At 39.7% G+C, this 15420-nt stretch overlaps 1 protein-coding gene across 2 annotated transcripts in view; it reads left to right on the top strand.

The window, feature by feature from the left end:
- The window catches only part of EYS (eyes shut homolog), a 499923-nt gene that overhangs the window by 10385 nt on the left and 474118 nt on the right, over positions 1-15420 (top strand). For both annotated transcript variants that reach the window (XM_081856657.1, XM_081856658.1), the window contains 3 exons: positions 8002-8124; positions 13532-13645; positions 15141-15254. In XM_081856657.1, the coding sequence (XP_081712783.1) occupies positions 8002-8124; positions 13532-13645; positions 15141-15254 (351 nt within the window). The remainder of the gene's footprint in view (positions 1-8001; positions 8125-13531; positions 13646-15140; positions 15255-15420) is intronic.

Below are 15420 nucleotides of genomic sequence, written 5' to 3'. Positions count from 1 at the left end.
TGGCCTGCCACAAAATGGCTGCCGCTTCCAAAAGAGCAGGAAAAGGAAAAGAGATGGGAACATAAAATAGTTCAAATATTGGCGGGGGTGGGGAATCTATTCAATTTTGTTTGTTTGTTAACAAAAGATGTTAGGAAAATGTTCTACTTTTCCAGATTCTGTTAAGTCTTGGTTGTTATGCCACTGTTGCAGCTTTGCTGCTGTAGAATATATATATATATATATGAATGAATCCAGGAATCCAAGTGAGACATGTCTTAAACAGGAAGGAAATCAAAACAGAACAGCAACGGAAGGATTCCTGCATTGCGTCCCTCACCTCCACGTTTTTCCCCAAAAGGTTTATCAAGCTGCCTATCAACCGTTCCATGTGGCTAGCTGGCAGCAAAACAAATGATTCCTGTGCTTCTTTTCCTACTGCAAAACACACATTTTTAAAAAAGCCTCTCAAGCAGCTGCCTGCTAGCTATACCATGTGGCTGGCAGGTAGCAAAACAAAACAAAAAAAGTAGCAAGTGGGTGGAGCTGAGGACTATTAAACAAAACAAAAGCAGGAAAAGTGCAGTCTAGAGAAGCGAAAAACAGCAGCTCCTTAGGACCCCAGGGGCACCCACTGCCTGGCGTCCAAACAATCACAACGTCACTCATTGACTAGAAACACTGATAGGTGGGAGTAGCCGGGCTGGTTCTCCATAACTTTTTTTTCGCCTAGGAGGGCTAGATAAGTAGAAGAAAAATTCCTGAAAACAAGTTACAGGGATCAATCAGAGCTGCACAAAAAAAGTATGAGGAAAACTCAGCACATAGAAACCTAACCCACTGTAAAATTATTACCAAGTGGCAAAAAAATGAAATCTTAAAGCAAGGTTTCTTCTTTCTGTTGGGGTTCTGCAGAAGTTACAGCACAAAAAAGCACCAGAGCAGGAGCAATGAGAAGGTGGGGACGGGACTGCTTGTGTGAAACAGAGCTGAAGCTAAGGTGGGGGCTACATTCATATGCAGTTTATTCCATTTTCCCCAGTCTTTCCCTAATTGTTAATTTCCACATTATATTTGAGCTTTCACATGACATGGAAACAACTTCCAGAAACATAGCAGAATATAATGCAAGTTCAGAGCTCATTTCCATATTACTGGCAAATTGATTTTCACACACGCACACACAAACACACACACACCTGGCCAGATGACTAAACGATCTCTGAGATTTCTTTTTTAGCTAAGATATGCCTCTAGCTAGCCTAACAACTAAAGCCAGATTTTTTTTACTCACCTACTGGCAATTGCATTTTCTTTCTCTCTGATTCTTATTGGCTTTAGGCAAGAGGCAAAATAATATTATGTGTCCAGATAACTCACAGAACTAAATAATTGGAGAAGATCAACTTGGAAATGCCAGCTTTTAATATATAAGATGTTGGTTTTCCAACGGAATGAAATTCCCAGTGAAGAAGAACATCTGTATTGCACATTCTTTTAGTTGCATAAAATTTGATACAAGATATGGAAATAGAACAGACTGACAGTCTAGATGTAATTAGCTGGAGGATCTGGGGCAGGAGAAATGGTTTTACCAGTTTCAGGTCCTCTAGGCAAATATGCCATGTTGCATTGCTCTTATATCTGATGCAATGCAACATAAAATAATACAATAAAAACAAAGCAGTGGTTTGTTCCACTGCTATTCAACAATGTATATTTATATTTGCAGTTAATGCACAGTTATCCTGTGTATTAAATACCCTGAATGAATTATCACAGAAATTAGAACTGTAAGGACTGTGTGACAAATTCACCCATTTTTGAACAAGGCAATCGCTCCCTCTTCCAGTGCATTCCACGATGACCTTTTCAAGAAGTAGTTATGAACATCACTTTATATGCCTACTGATAAGATTATAATTGATAGCTAGCATTAGGCTTTAGGGGCTCCAATCTTGGAGGTGTGACCCAGCATTAAAGCATGTAAACCTGGATCAGTTCATAAATGAAAAGACAAGACATATTACAAGGAAACAAACACCTTTGGGACAAAGAGGCATTTGGGTAGCCATTTATACTAACTCAAGGTTATCAGGGGAAACAGTGTCTCTCTGGTTGTCTTCTATACAGCCATAATTCAAAGATACGATATAATAACAATGTACTCCTTTCTTTTGTTTTAGCAAATGCAGGCTTATTCCTTAATGCAAGGTTTCTCAAAGTGATTGATATTGAGCCCCTGGAGTTTATGGGATTTTGCAGTGGGTGGATAAAAATGTAGGGGTGGGATCAAAAAGGACCAGTGGAGGAAAAGAAGTTTACAAATTATAGTGTGCAAAAAGTAATTAGGAACTGTGAGCCTCAGAAATAAGAGAGATACCACAATACAACAGACCATGGTGCTTTATTGCTAAATATAGGTGAAGATTTTCACCTTTTAAATGTTAAATATATTGTGAAATTGGTTCAATTTACATTCCTTAGAACTTGGGTTGAGGTCAGTGTCAACTTTAAAAGCTCATTAAGGGGTCAATAAACTCAAAAGTTTGGGAAACCCTAGCTTAATGTGACACCTAACTACCAATCCTAGTTCCCTTTCAAATTAGGAGTGGGCTTTCACTCTCTTAAATGGGAGCTAGATGGTTACTGGGCTAGATATTCTGCAATGGCAATAGCTTTTCAGTATTCGTTAAATAAGTATAATTGACCCCTTTTGCTTGAAGTACTAGTAAGTGAAAGAGTGAAACACTGATTTCTGTGTGGCTATTACTACCATGCCAAATTTAGTGTTCTTGCATTCATTTACAGAGCCCTAAACAACCTAGGTCCAGAGTACCTTAGGGATTGCCTTGATCCTTATATCCCAGCTCAGTCACTGAGACTCTCTGTAAGAGCATTATTGGTGAGGCTCAGCCGACAACAAAAAATGAGCCTTTATTGTTATTCGCTTACTATTGTGGAATACCCTGCCAACAGAGGTTCAACTGGTGCCTTATACATAAAATATATGTGCAGGTCAGTAGTGAGGTTAGGGCACCCCAGTGAGATCACCAGATTGACTCTTCCAGTGTGCCTGAACCACCCCAAACTAACTTTTGCACAGCCCTGCATCACCCCTGGAACTGTCCCGGCATACAGCAGGGTGCCACTGTTGGGAAGCCATGTTCACAGCACTGCCACTCCTTGTTGGTTGCTCCTGCCAAATAGTACTTAAGGAATTTCATCCGTGCCAAACAGAGAACATGACATCCTTCTAGGATGCTTCATGAAAGTCAGTCGTTGCTCCACAGATACGCCACTTGAGGGCATGTGTGACGTCTGTCTTATGGGAACCTCCACTAGACTCCATGGTTTCCTTTCATCTCTCCTTGTCCCTGGTGTTAGGAATGCCACTGTTAAAAGAATCGCTTCTTTTCTTATAGGTTGCTGAATAATTAAATTCTTAATAATGCCATTTTAACCTTACAAGTAGGGCTTGCACTCTTGCTATTATAGATGTGAGCATAGTGTAATCAACAGGAAGCATTTGCCCATGTTGTAGAAAAATTCTTATCCTGAGGGTTTTGCTTATGCTTCAGAATGACCCCTTTGGGAATTAGTCAAATAATCTTATCCTGCTGAAAATGTTCCTGGGAGATTTTCTGAAAACCAAACCAAAGTTGAACCCTTCCTTCCCACTGATTATCAAGGGGATATTTAGCTGTGACTTGTGCCAAGGAAACCACAAAATTCTCACAATGCCTGTGAAAGCTTTATTTTTTGTGATGTGAAGACAGTCAATAAAAAAATTAAAAAGGGAGTGGGTAGATGAATGCAGATCAAAATGGTTTGGTTTGGTTTGGTTTTGGAGGGGGAAGCCTTTACTGTGATGGAGGCTCTGCTAAATCAGATTTAAATGTAAATGTCATTTGGAATATAGGGAATAGCGTTCTGTAATTCCAAAAAGTCATTGTAAAATTCTTCCATGGTTCAATGTCTGTTTCTGTCTATTAGGAATTGCTACCCCATTAAAGATCACTCCAGTTGTTGCATGAAGGACAAGTCACACCTCCCTGGAATGGGGGGATGATTGGGGAAGGCTGATCTTTGCAAATTCATTGGTAGCCACTACATCCTCCCCTGGATTCTGAACAGGCAACTTGAAATCACCAATGCCTCATTGCACGAAAATGCAAAATAAATTGCAGTACTGCCCTTTGATCTTTCTCTGTGCTTCACAAGAATTTAGATTCTCAAAAGAAAAACTGTATGCTACAGAAAACTCTGAGCATCTGCAGAATGCATTTCCCTCTCTGCTCTGTAAATAAAACCACCTCTAATACATTAAGAATCTGGACCACTGACTTTCTTTAGGGATGCAGCCAAGTAGTTGTGGCCGCAGTGAACTGCATTCTACAGACTTCCAGGCATAGGGGAGTTCTGCATCCCCCAATTTACAGTTTCTTGAATGTCTACTGCAAAGTAATTCTTGCTAGTTCAGTAGGACCTGCTCCTAGGGAAGTGTGCATAGAACTGCAACCTTAATCAGGCAAGAAGGCGCAAAAAACTGTTTTGATGAATCTCCCCAGTCTTTCTGGAACCTGCAACATACAAGCTAGCCTCTCTTAATGAAAGGCATTTCTCTAGCATGTTCTTAATTTGTGTATCAAGAGTTCTTGCTTCAGATGACTGTTTTAACTTACCACGTTACCAAATGTGATAACAGCAGTTTGAAAACTGTCAGAGATAGTTAATAGAAAAATAAAATTGTCCCATTGCTAGAAAATAACCAACTTTATTATAATGCTAATTACTCGTTTTTGATATCATTCATATTGCACAAGCATTAAGGGGTTATTGGGCTGGCTTTAAAAGAAAGGCAGCTAGCATTATAAAATTATGACATGTTGAGTTTAAAGGACACATGTCCACATACGAACACTTAAGGAACACAACAGAAATGGCTGCAGAGAAGTTCTTTTAACCAAGCTCATTTATAATTGGTGCTGATAGGCACCTCTAATAGCCTCCACTGGCATACTGATCACAATGTTTCGCTTTCACTCTCAATCTTGTTATTTGTGTTACTTGTATTGTTTAAAAATAAAGCGAAGAACAGAAATGACATTCAAGAGCAAGCATAAAATCAGTGTTTTTGCTTGTGCTTACAGAATTGTAATGGACACTTATTTTCAAAGCTTTCACATTCTTGTTCTGCTTACATCAACATTTCCTTCTTCAAACAGTAGCCCTGTAAATAAGATTCTTTACAGAAGTTGAAACGCTAATAAACTCCGCTGCTGACAGTGGTGATGGTGTCGAGATTTTCCGGAATTCAAGGAATTGCATGCCTTTTGGCATCTAATATAAGAGTTCTTAACCCCGCTCCTCCCTCAGAAAACTATTCTGATGTGCCAGAATTGCTCAGTAAGTTGTCGGCACATTTGCTTTGAAAATAATTAAAGCAAAAAGTCAATGCTATGTTTACTTACCTGTGAATAAGTACCATAAAACTTGGTAGGGCTTACTTCTGTGTAGACACATACAGAATTGCACTGTTGGAAGTGTACATTTCAGATCTTTTATAAGACTGTGCTAACTTGTCACATCGCTTCAGGATCTAGAGAAGGGACTGGTTCCCTCTCTGCAGCCCCTTGTTCTTCAAGGATTCTTGATTTAAATTGAGGAGCTTATTCTGTCCGTTTGAACAAGCTATTTTTCTACCTAAACAAAACAATTGCTTTCTAGTAATTTTTTTAAAAAAGTCATCAAGCACCATAATACATGTTTTTAGATCAAACAAAAAATGAAGATGTCAAGAATCCTTCTGCTGCCATCCCACTTACCTGGAAGTAACCCTCATTGAACTCAGTGGGGTTCGCTTCTCATTAGACATGTAGAAAATGGCAACGTTGGTCACTAATATTGGGAGGGGGGGCATAAAAATGATGGGTATTACTTTGACATTTATAGGTTTTTTTTATTTACTTTGTGGAAAATTATATATATATATATATATATATATATATATATATATATATATATATGCTTTCGTAGATTTTCACGGGTACAGGAATGCAGGTTTTGGTGTCCTCGGGTGTCTTCCCGTGTAAAAGTTGGGGTGTCTAGGCGACGTTTCGACGAGGTCTCACTCGTCATCTTCAGGCTGGTGCTTTCGGCTTCTTGTTACTGGAACAGAGCTGGATCTCAGTGTTTGAGTTCCTATAAATACTGTAGAGGGGGTGTGGTGTATAGCCTCCAATGTTCTGGGCAGAGAGGAAGTTCCCAGGCTAGTGTGCCTTTTCTTCTTTTGTTCCTTAATTACTTGAGAGATATCTTGAGTGATTTCTTGAGTGATATCCTGAGTACCACTTAGGTGGGTCATTAGGTGTGGATTAGTTGTTAAAGTCTTTGTGTCTTGACCTCTTGAACTTTGTGAAGAGTTTTCCTGAGAAGATGGCTGTACTGTACTTAGTTGTGCTCTGGCTTGGCTTCGTGTATAGGGGCGAGCTGTGGTTTTGTGGCTTGTGTCAGCCAGGTCTGTGTAGGGATTGCAGGGGGGTGCAGCATCCGGAGGTGCCACCATGGATTGGCTACTGGATGGTGTCTGTAATTCATCTGTGGAGAGGGTCTGGGTTTGGGTCTGGTGTGGTTGATTGGTGTTGGCGTTCTGTGTGCCTCTGGATCTGGTGTCAGTTTTTGTGGGGAGGGCTAATTTCCAGATGTCTGGCAAGCGGGATGTGTCGTCACGCTTGTTCATGTTGTGAGGGTGTTTCTCTATCTCGATGGCTTCCATGATTATTCTCTTGTGGTGATGTTCCGTGTTAAAGAGCAATTTGGAATCTGCAAAATTAATTTCGTGTCCTGTTTCTTTCATGTGTTGGAAAAGAGAGGAAGTTTTTTCTTCTTTTTTGACGGCATTCTTGTGTTCTGCGATACGTGCATTTATTCGTCTGTTTGTTTGTCCAATGTACGTGGCTGGGTAAAGCAAAGTCTGCCCAGCCACGTACATTGGACAAACAAACAGACGAATAAATGCACGTATCGCAGAACACAAGAATGCCGTCAAAAAAGAAGAAAAAACTTCCTCTCTTTTCCAACACATGAAAGAAACAGGACACGAAATTAATTTTGCAGATTCCAAATTGCTCTTTAACACGGAACATCACCACAAGAGAATAATCATGGAAGCCATCGAGATAGAGAAACACCCTCACAACATGAACAAGCGTGACGACACATCCCGCTTGCCAGACATCTGGAAATTAGCCCTCCCCACAAAAACTGACACCAGATCCAGAGGCACACAGAACGCCAACACCAATCAACCACACCAGACCCAAACCCAGACCCTCTCCACAGATGAATTACAGACACCATCCAGTAGCCAATCCATGGTGGCACCTCCGGATGCTGCACCCCCCTGCAATCCCTACACAGACCTGGCTGACACAAGCCACAAAACCACAGCTCGCCCCTATACACGAAGCCAAGCCAGAGCACAACAAAGTACAGTACAGCCATCTTCTCAGGAAAACTCTTCACAAAGTTCAAGAGGTCAAGACACAAAGACTTTAACAACTAATCCACACCTAATGACCCACCTAAGTGGTACTCAGGATATCACTCAAGAAATCACTCAAGATATCTCTCAAGTAATTAAGGAACAAAAGAAGAAAAGGCACACTAGCCTGGGAACTTCCTCTCTGCCCAGAACATTGGAGGCTATACACCACACCCCCTCTACAGTATTTATAGGAACTCAAACACTGAGATCCAGCTCTGTTCCAGTAACAAGAAGCCGAAAGCACCAGCCTGAAGATGACGAGTGAGACCTCGTCGAAACGTCGCCTAGACACCCCAACTTTTACACGGGAAGACACCCGAGGACACCAAAACCTGCATATATATATATATATATATATATATATATATATATATATATATATATATAACTTTTATATATGTGTGTGTGTGTGTATATATTTACAAGACTTTTCTGCAGTAATCTTTGCTTATTCACTTTATTTCTCTCAACAGGTTTTACTGGTAAGCTGTGTGAAACACCTATTGGTGGCTGCTTGTCACGACCTTGTGGCGCTTTAAGTCTCTGTGAAGATGGATTTGATGGTTATCGTTGTTTCTGTGCACCTGGTTTTATAGGTAGGTTTGGCTCTAAAGATACTTTAAATTCATTAAGCAGACCCCTTCCCCCAAAGTGCTGCATAGCAGCTAGTATTTTGTCAGTTTGTTGTCTATCGGTCCTATATGGCTCACTTCATACGCCTGTGGTTCCTGCACGATCATTTATGCAAGAATCTGCTGTTGGATTCCTAAACCAGCAGGGATTATGTGAAGGTGCTAACTGCATAAACACATATGTAGTGGGACTTAAATAAATATAGAGTCACTACAATTTGTATGAGAAGGCCCTTTATGAAAGGGCCATAAGAATTTCACAAATAAAAATAGTGGCATCCCTTGGCTCATAGAGTTGGTTGGATGGATTGTAAGTGTTGCTCAGTCTATCAGCCTTTTGGTTGAGAACTTGCTCGGTGTCTGAATTAGATCCCTGTTACAGAGCTGGCATTTGTTCTTTGTACCAAACCGCACATAGCACATCATGAGAGATTGGCTAAAATTATATGAGAATTTTAAAATAACCCATGGGATCTTAATGTGAACTGTCTATTCATCTATGCACTGATTAAGGGGGGTAGGTCGGACCATAGGAGGATAAGTTCAAACCAGCAGTTAACCAGGGCTTCGCTTGACCTGGATATTAGGAAGAGGAGACACAGCAATATCTGCAGCAGAATTCTCCTTGTCTCCACTCTCCATCACTCTGCTTTCAGGATTATCTTTCGCAATTCCCTTGTAACTGGAAATGCATAATACTCATTCCTTTCCCTGTATCAGTTTGCTATCCTGTCAATCAGAAGTCAAGGAGGAAGACCACATGACCTAGCATACCTGGCCACTGGAGTTTTCTTTTCACTGTCTACTTGTGCTTCAATATAATTGATTACTGCAAACTGTAAAGTGCTGCTGTGAAACCTAACATGCTTGCTGGATGTAGCTACTTAGAAATCAAAACTTACAAGGGTGATTTTAACAGGAGACTGCATTTAGATAGTACACTGGTATCTCAGGTTAATAACTTAATTTGTTCCGGAGGTCCATTCTTAACCTGAAACTGTTTTTAACCTGAGGTACCACTTTAGCTAATGGGGCCTCCCGCTGCCACTGCGCCTCCGCCACGTGATTTCTGTTCTCATCCTGAAGCAAAGTTCTTAACCTGAGGTACTATTTCTGGGTTAGCGGAGTCTGTAACCTGAAGTGTCTGTAACCCGAGGTACCACTGTAGTTCGTGTTGGAAATTCAATATCAGAATTTTGGCAGAAAACCAATTATCCTAGCTTTTGTTAGATGTGGAGTCATTGTTCACCACTTCCAAATGAAATCATAATGACACCAAAAAGTGTACATTTAAAGTAGACAGCCAATGTGATTTTTTAATATATATTTGTAGATTTTCACACACATACATATATACATATGTAGAAATAGTCACACAGGTCAGTTGGTTAAGCATCTGTGTTGTAACTATAGTTGATGGTTTTGTTTTGCTTTTTAAAGCATTATTTCTGGTAGTCTCAGTAACTTGTATTATTCAACACCAGATTTTGTTTCTGTTTTTTATTAAATTTTTATTAAGATTTTAAAGGTTACAAGAAAAAAACAACACCAAGCATAAAAACAAGCCACATCAAAAAATAAAAAGATACATACAATTAAAAAGAAAAAAGAAAGGAAAAAAACAAATCAAACCTTTACATAACTTTCTTTCCTTAGCTTATTTCCTTGACCTCCTCACACCTCCCTTTTTTTGTATTCTAGTTCAATTAGATATTTCAGCAAATCCTTGTTTTTATCCTAATAACTTATCTTGATAAACTATACTTTTACATTCTCTTCTTTCACTAATTAACAATCCATTTTTACTTATTCCTTTGTGTCATTTCAGCTAAAACCACCTGTCTTCAATCCAACATCCTCCATTTTTATTTTTATCCTAATAGTTTATCTTAATGTACTGTAATTTTACGTTCTATTCTTTCACTGATTAATAGACCATTTTTACTTTATTTAATCTTATTTCTCATTAAAATTAATATATTTGAACTTGATCTCTTAAAACATTTCCACTAGGGTTATAAAAATTTCATTCCACGATTTTTCTATCCCTCATTAAATTTTGCAAAGTCTCCATATATAAACTTTAAATCCCACTCTTCTTCCACCGTCTCCTCTCCCTGGTCTCGGCCTCTGCCGTCACTTCCGTCAACACCAAGCAGTCCATCAACCTGGAGATCTTATATCCAAGGCTCTTAACTCTTCTTCACATTCCTTCTGCCAATCTTCTTCATAATCTTTGATGCTAAAAAGCAGCTCTCGGGAAAGCTCCAACCCAACAATACTTTTATTCCTTCTTAACAGGTCAGCCAGATTTCCATAGTTAAAATTAGGACCCTTAAAGCATTCCAAATCTTGTTTCAAAATTCCTCCAAATCCAAAGGCCCCCAAAACTCCAATCTCCCCCTGACCCAAATCCATGTCCCAAAAGTCAACTGATCCCCACATAAGGGGATCTCTCCAACTTTCCTTTTCCAGACCAGGCCAGGCTCCAATCTTCAAAATCTGGCTTTTTCTAGTTTCAGTCATAAAGGGCTTCAACTTGTAATCCTCAATTTGCATCTGTAAGGTTAATGCTCCCCCTTGTATTGCCTTAAGTTCAACAACAGCAACTTTTTCCTTCTCCATTTCATCAATTTGTTCGGTTAAAATAGATTCCTGTGCCGGATTCTGGGCAACTTCTGTGTTAATGCCCACTTTTGATCCCAAGATGACAATACTAGTAGCCATAACATCTATCTGTTTATGAAGCTTTTCCAACAAATAGTTTGTCTTGTACAATACGGACACTAAATCTTCCCTAGCTGACATTCTTGGGGTGTTCAAGGTCAAAGCCTGGTTTCCCACAGCCCTCAGCTCCACTCTTGTAACAATGTTCAAAAGCTCCCTCTAGAGGAAGACAGTTTCCATTTGTAGCAATCCTTTCCGACACAATTCCAAAGGTGAAAATAGTAACAATTTCCAGATACCTTTTCTTCTTTTTAAACGCAGAAGGGGACAATGGAAACAGTATCTTTCCCTTGTAGCAAGCTGTCAAATATGTACTGTTCACCGTCAATGGACTTTTTGCAGCCGGTTCCCAGGTTCAGAGACGTAATGGTTTACTTTTAAATTTTTCACTTTCTCCTGCAGGCTCGCTTAGTCAAAAATTTCCCCCCTCTTCCAAGGGGGGGGGGGGGGTTTAATGGTTTCAATCAGTGGAATTCTGATCCTTTACATAAAACTTTCTAAGACCTTAGTTAGCGACTACTTTGCTTCAGTCTGTTTACAAAAGGGGAAGGCGGACTTCCTGTTTGAACCTTCCCCGTTCGATGCCAAATTAAAATATTTAGAAATCCAATTTTCCGTTCTACTCACGGGTTGTTGTTTAAAATCCAATTGTCCACAGGAAAAAAGTCAGCGCTCCCCAACAGCAGCAATGCGGCTTCACTCCGTGAAAGAAGCGGTTGATTCAAAGCACCGCGCTGCTCACCCCACGTCGCTCCGGATTCCCGATACCGGGTCTCCCCGCGAGTAGGGGGGGCGCAAAAGGTGCCAGCCGAATCCCAAGTTCACAGGCTTCTTCCGCCTGTGATTTCCGAGGGTCTCCGCCTTCGCCGTGGCGGTTAGACCCTACTTTCCACGGAACAAGTTCCTCCCGATCAGAGGAGCTAACCCGGAAGACCCTTATTCAACACCAGATTTTGATGTTGTAAATCATGTTTCTACAGAAAAAGTCATCCCTTGGGAGGAAAAAGGTTTATCGTTCTCTTCTAAAATAAATACTTGCTGAAACTCTAACACAACTTACCTGGGAGTAAGCCCCTATTGAATTCAGTGGTACTTTATTCTAAGTAAATATATATTAATACATTTATTAAATTTGTATCCCACCCTTCATCCAGAGATCTCAGGGCAGTTTGCAGCATAAAAATACAATATAAAAACACAAAATACATAATAAAAATAAGAATAATCCTCCCTTCCAGACACACTTAAAATCGGATGTTAATCAGGCACAGGCTGATTTTCTCCTGGGGCCTAAATGAATGAAGGCACCACCTGAACTTCCTAGGGGGAAAACACTGCAGAAAAGGGCCATACTCATGTTGCCACCCTCTGGACCTCTCGTGGAGGGAGCACACAAAGAAGGGCTTCAGATGAATCTCTGGGTCTGGGTAGGTTCATATGGAGGGGTGAGTCCTTGAGGTATTGCAGTCCTGAACTGTTATATAGTTAGACTACAGCAGGATTTACTCCTGAGTAAGTACATATTGAATGACATTGTTAGTCTTAAGCCAAATTTGAAAGTTAAGCACATGCTTCATTCTCTCTCATTAAAATTAGGGTTTAAAATGCTTGACAATTGCTGAGCCATTCCCTTTGATTGCAGAGAAGTAAGCAGTCATGCCCACCATGATTACAACTCTTAGAGCTGACCTTAAATATACTTTCAGATTGCTAAGGGGTGATTACTCGTTTTATCACTGACCAACATCTTTCTTTTAGAATATTAATTTCAATGGGAAAGCTTTTATATTTTCAAATTCTAGGTTCTAAAAGAATTTCATTCTAAATACCTCTAATGGGTCTGCATTTACCCATGAAAGAAATTGCTGAAAGCAAATGTTTTCTTGGCTCAATAAATCACTATGATCACCTCAAGAAACATACATCATTCCTCTGCTTTATTAAGGGGAACTTGGGGGGGGGGACTGCGAAACAAGCCCAACAAAACAAAATAGACACAGTTAAGCTTCAGCACCACTCAGTCTAAACAGTATTATATCTGAATTATTCGTTTAATATATTTATATCTCACCTTTCTTCCATGTTGGGATTCTAGGCAGCTTACAACATTTAAAATTATAATTATTTAATGCAGAGTAAAAAAGCAAACTAGTTAAAAACAGCAATTAAAATACTTCAGAACAGAATTAAAACTAGCAATCAAAACAGTAAACACAATCTAGCCTTGTTCACTTTTGCAGCTTTGCTCTATGGACTTTTATCCAATAGGTGTAAAGAGCATTGCAAGTAAGCATGTGCATGAGCTCTGTGTGAGAGTGAAGTATATGCTTAACTTTGGGTGGCTAAAGACTGGAACTTCAGCATAATGTTAGATCAAGTTGATCGACTTGGGACTTCTTCCTCAAATTGTTCTCAGAGAACTGAATACCAAAAGAAGCTGGAAATTTATAGCAATTTGTGTGGAAAATGTGAGCGTTCTGTCTTCATGAGGTAATTTGCCTGATGTTGGTTACCTTTATGTCAAAGGTAGGATCCTTTGCATGGAAATTAAGATCCATATTCACTTATACATTTGATTTTGTTGTTTCCATTTGAGCTGCCCTATGAATAATTTCTCAAAAATGTCCTCTTCACTTATTTCAAGGGAATAACTGTGAGACAGAAATGGATGAGTGCCTAAGTGGCCCCTGCCGCAATGGTGCTACGTGTGTCGAACAGCTTAATGCCTTCAGCTGCCAGTGTTCTGATGGATTTCAAGGTAAGCAGAAAATTATCAGCCTTTAAAATGCAGTGGATACAAATAATCATATCTAGGAGATTTATGCACATCTCAGTGCATGTTTAATTCAGAAGTAAATCCCTTTGTGTTTGCTCAAGTAAGTGGGAATAGGATTGTGCCATTAACTTCATCCAAAGCTAGAAATGTAGAATCATTTCATCTATCTCAAATCCTAAAAATAACTGTATTCACAAATCATAATATATTACTGTAAAAATTAACAATAGCGGCTCTTTCAGTTACCTGGTTACTTCAGTTGAGTGCTTTGGTTATCTCCTGCTGATAAATATGTGAAACAAATGCTAGCTTTATTTAAATATGGTAGGGTGTAGCTAGTGGGCATGATCCCAATGCTTGCCTCAGGTCATGAGATGTATGAGCACCTCTGTTGTCACCCATTGTCCTGTCGTGAGCTTGAGAATGAAGGAGAAGATATAGCAAAGGAATCAACAAATGATACTAACTGAAGGAAGAAATGCTAGAGGTCCAGTGGAGGTGTCTATACTGAATCAATTTAGATTATGGCAGCCTGAGGATACGGAGAATCTGTTTGAAGAAGTGTGGTCACCCATCTGCCTCCCTGACCCTTGCCCATCCTGGCTTCTTAGAACTAGCCATTGGTGGGTTGACTGGTTGGGACCAGAGAGTGATTGATGCTTCATTGGAGAGGAAGGAGGTACCAGAGGTTGAGAAGTGCTGAGGTGTATAATTTTAGAACTCACCTGGTTTTTGTAATTGTCAGGTTTTTTAAAAAATTGTTGTTAATATTGCATTGTATAATTTCATACAATGCAATAATAATAATAATAATAATAATAATAATAATAATAATAATAATAATAGAGTTCTGTGTCCTAAAATGCACACCCAAAACAAGGCTGGGGGCTTTGGCCTGCCAGATGTTGCTGAACTACAGCTCCTATCATCCCTGGCCATCAGCTGTGCTTGCTGGGGCTGCTGGGAGTTGTAGTTCAGCAACATCGGGAGGGCAAAATATTCCCCACCCATGCCTCAGCATATAATACCGCAAACTCTCTCGGTTTTTTAACTAGTATAATGTGTTTTTCACATTTGAAATTTCTCCTTTTACTTCGGCGAGCATTCATTCACTAGCTTATCAAGAACAGAAGGAAGATTTCCCTTCATGTCACGGCAAAGGCAGTCTATTATATTTGTGTCATTTCTTTTCTCTTCCCTTTATATTGATACAAATTGATAAGGAAATTGCCTGCCATGAGTCTTGAGAATCAATTCAGTGTCAGTGAAGACTTTGTTCTTTGTGTGCCTTCTTAGTAAACCAGTGAAATATCTCGAATAACGCTTTAGAGTGACAGGTTGAAAGTATAATAACGTTACTGACAGAAAGTTCCGAGGAGTAAGTGGCTTTCCATGGAAATGCAAAACAAAATCATAGTCATGATTAAACATCTGGATGCTGCAAAATATTGTCTTCTTTCCTTCCACTACTTTATAGGCACACTTTGTGAAATCGACATAAATGAATGTCACTCAGACCCCTGTCTCCATAATGCAACTTGTACAGACCTTATTGGTGGATATGACTGTGTCTGCCTTTCTGGCTTCACAGGTGAGTAGCATCCATAATGGATCCTGTTTTCTATGGAAGAGTAGCCTTCAAGATTTGCTGCTGCTTCCTTCTTGTTTCTCTTTATCTTCCCCAACTTAATGGTTCACTTGCATTCCAGAGAAACTGGATTGCCAGCCACATCTGTGAACCTTTCCAAAATAAAAAC

This window comes from Podarcis erhardii (genome assembly GCF_964252035.2).
Source record: "Podarcis erhardii genome assembly, chromosome: 3".
NCBI lineage: Eukaryota > Metazoa > Chordata > Lepidosauria > Squamata > Lacertidae > Podarcis > Podarcis erhardii.
This window is presented reverse-complemented; position numbering and strand designations above follow the sequence as displayed.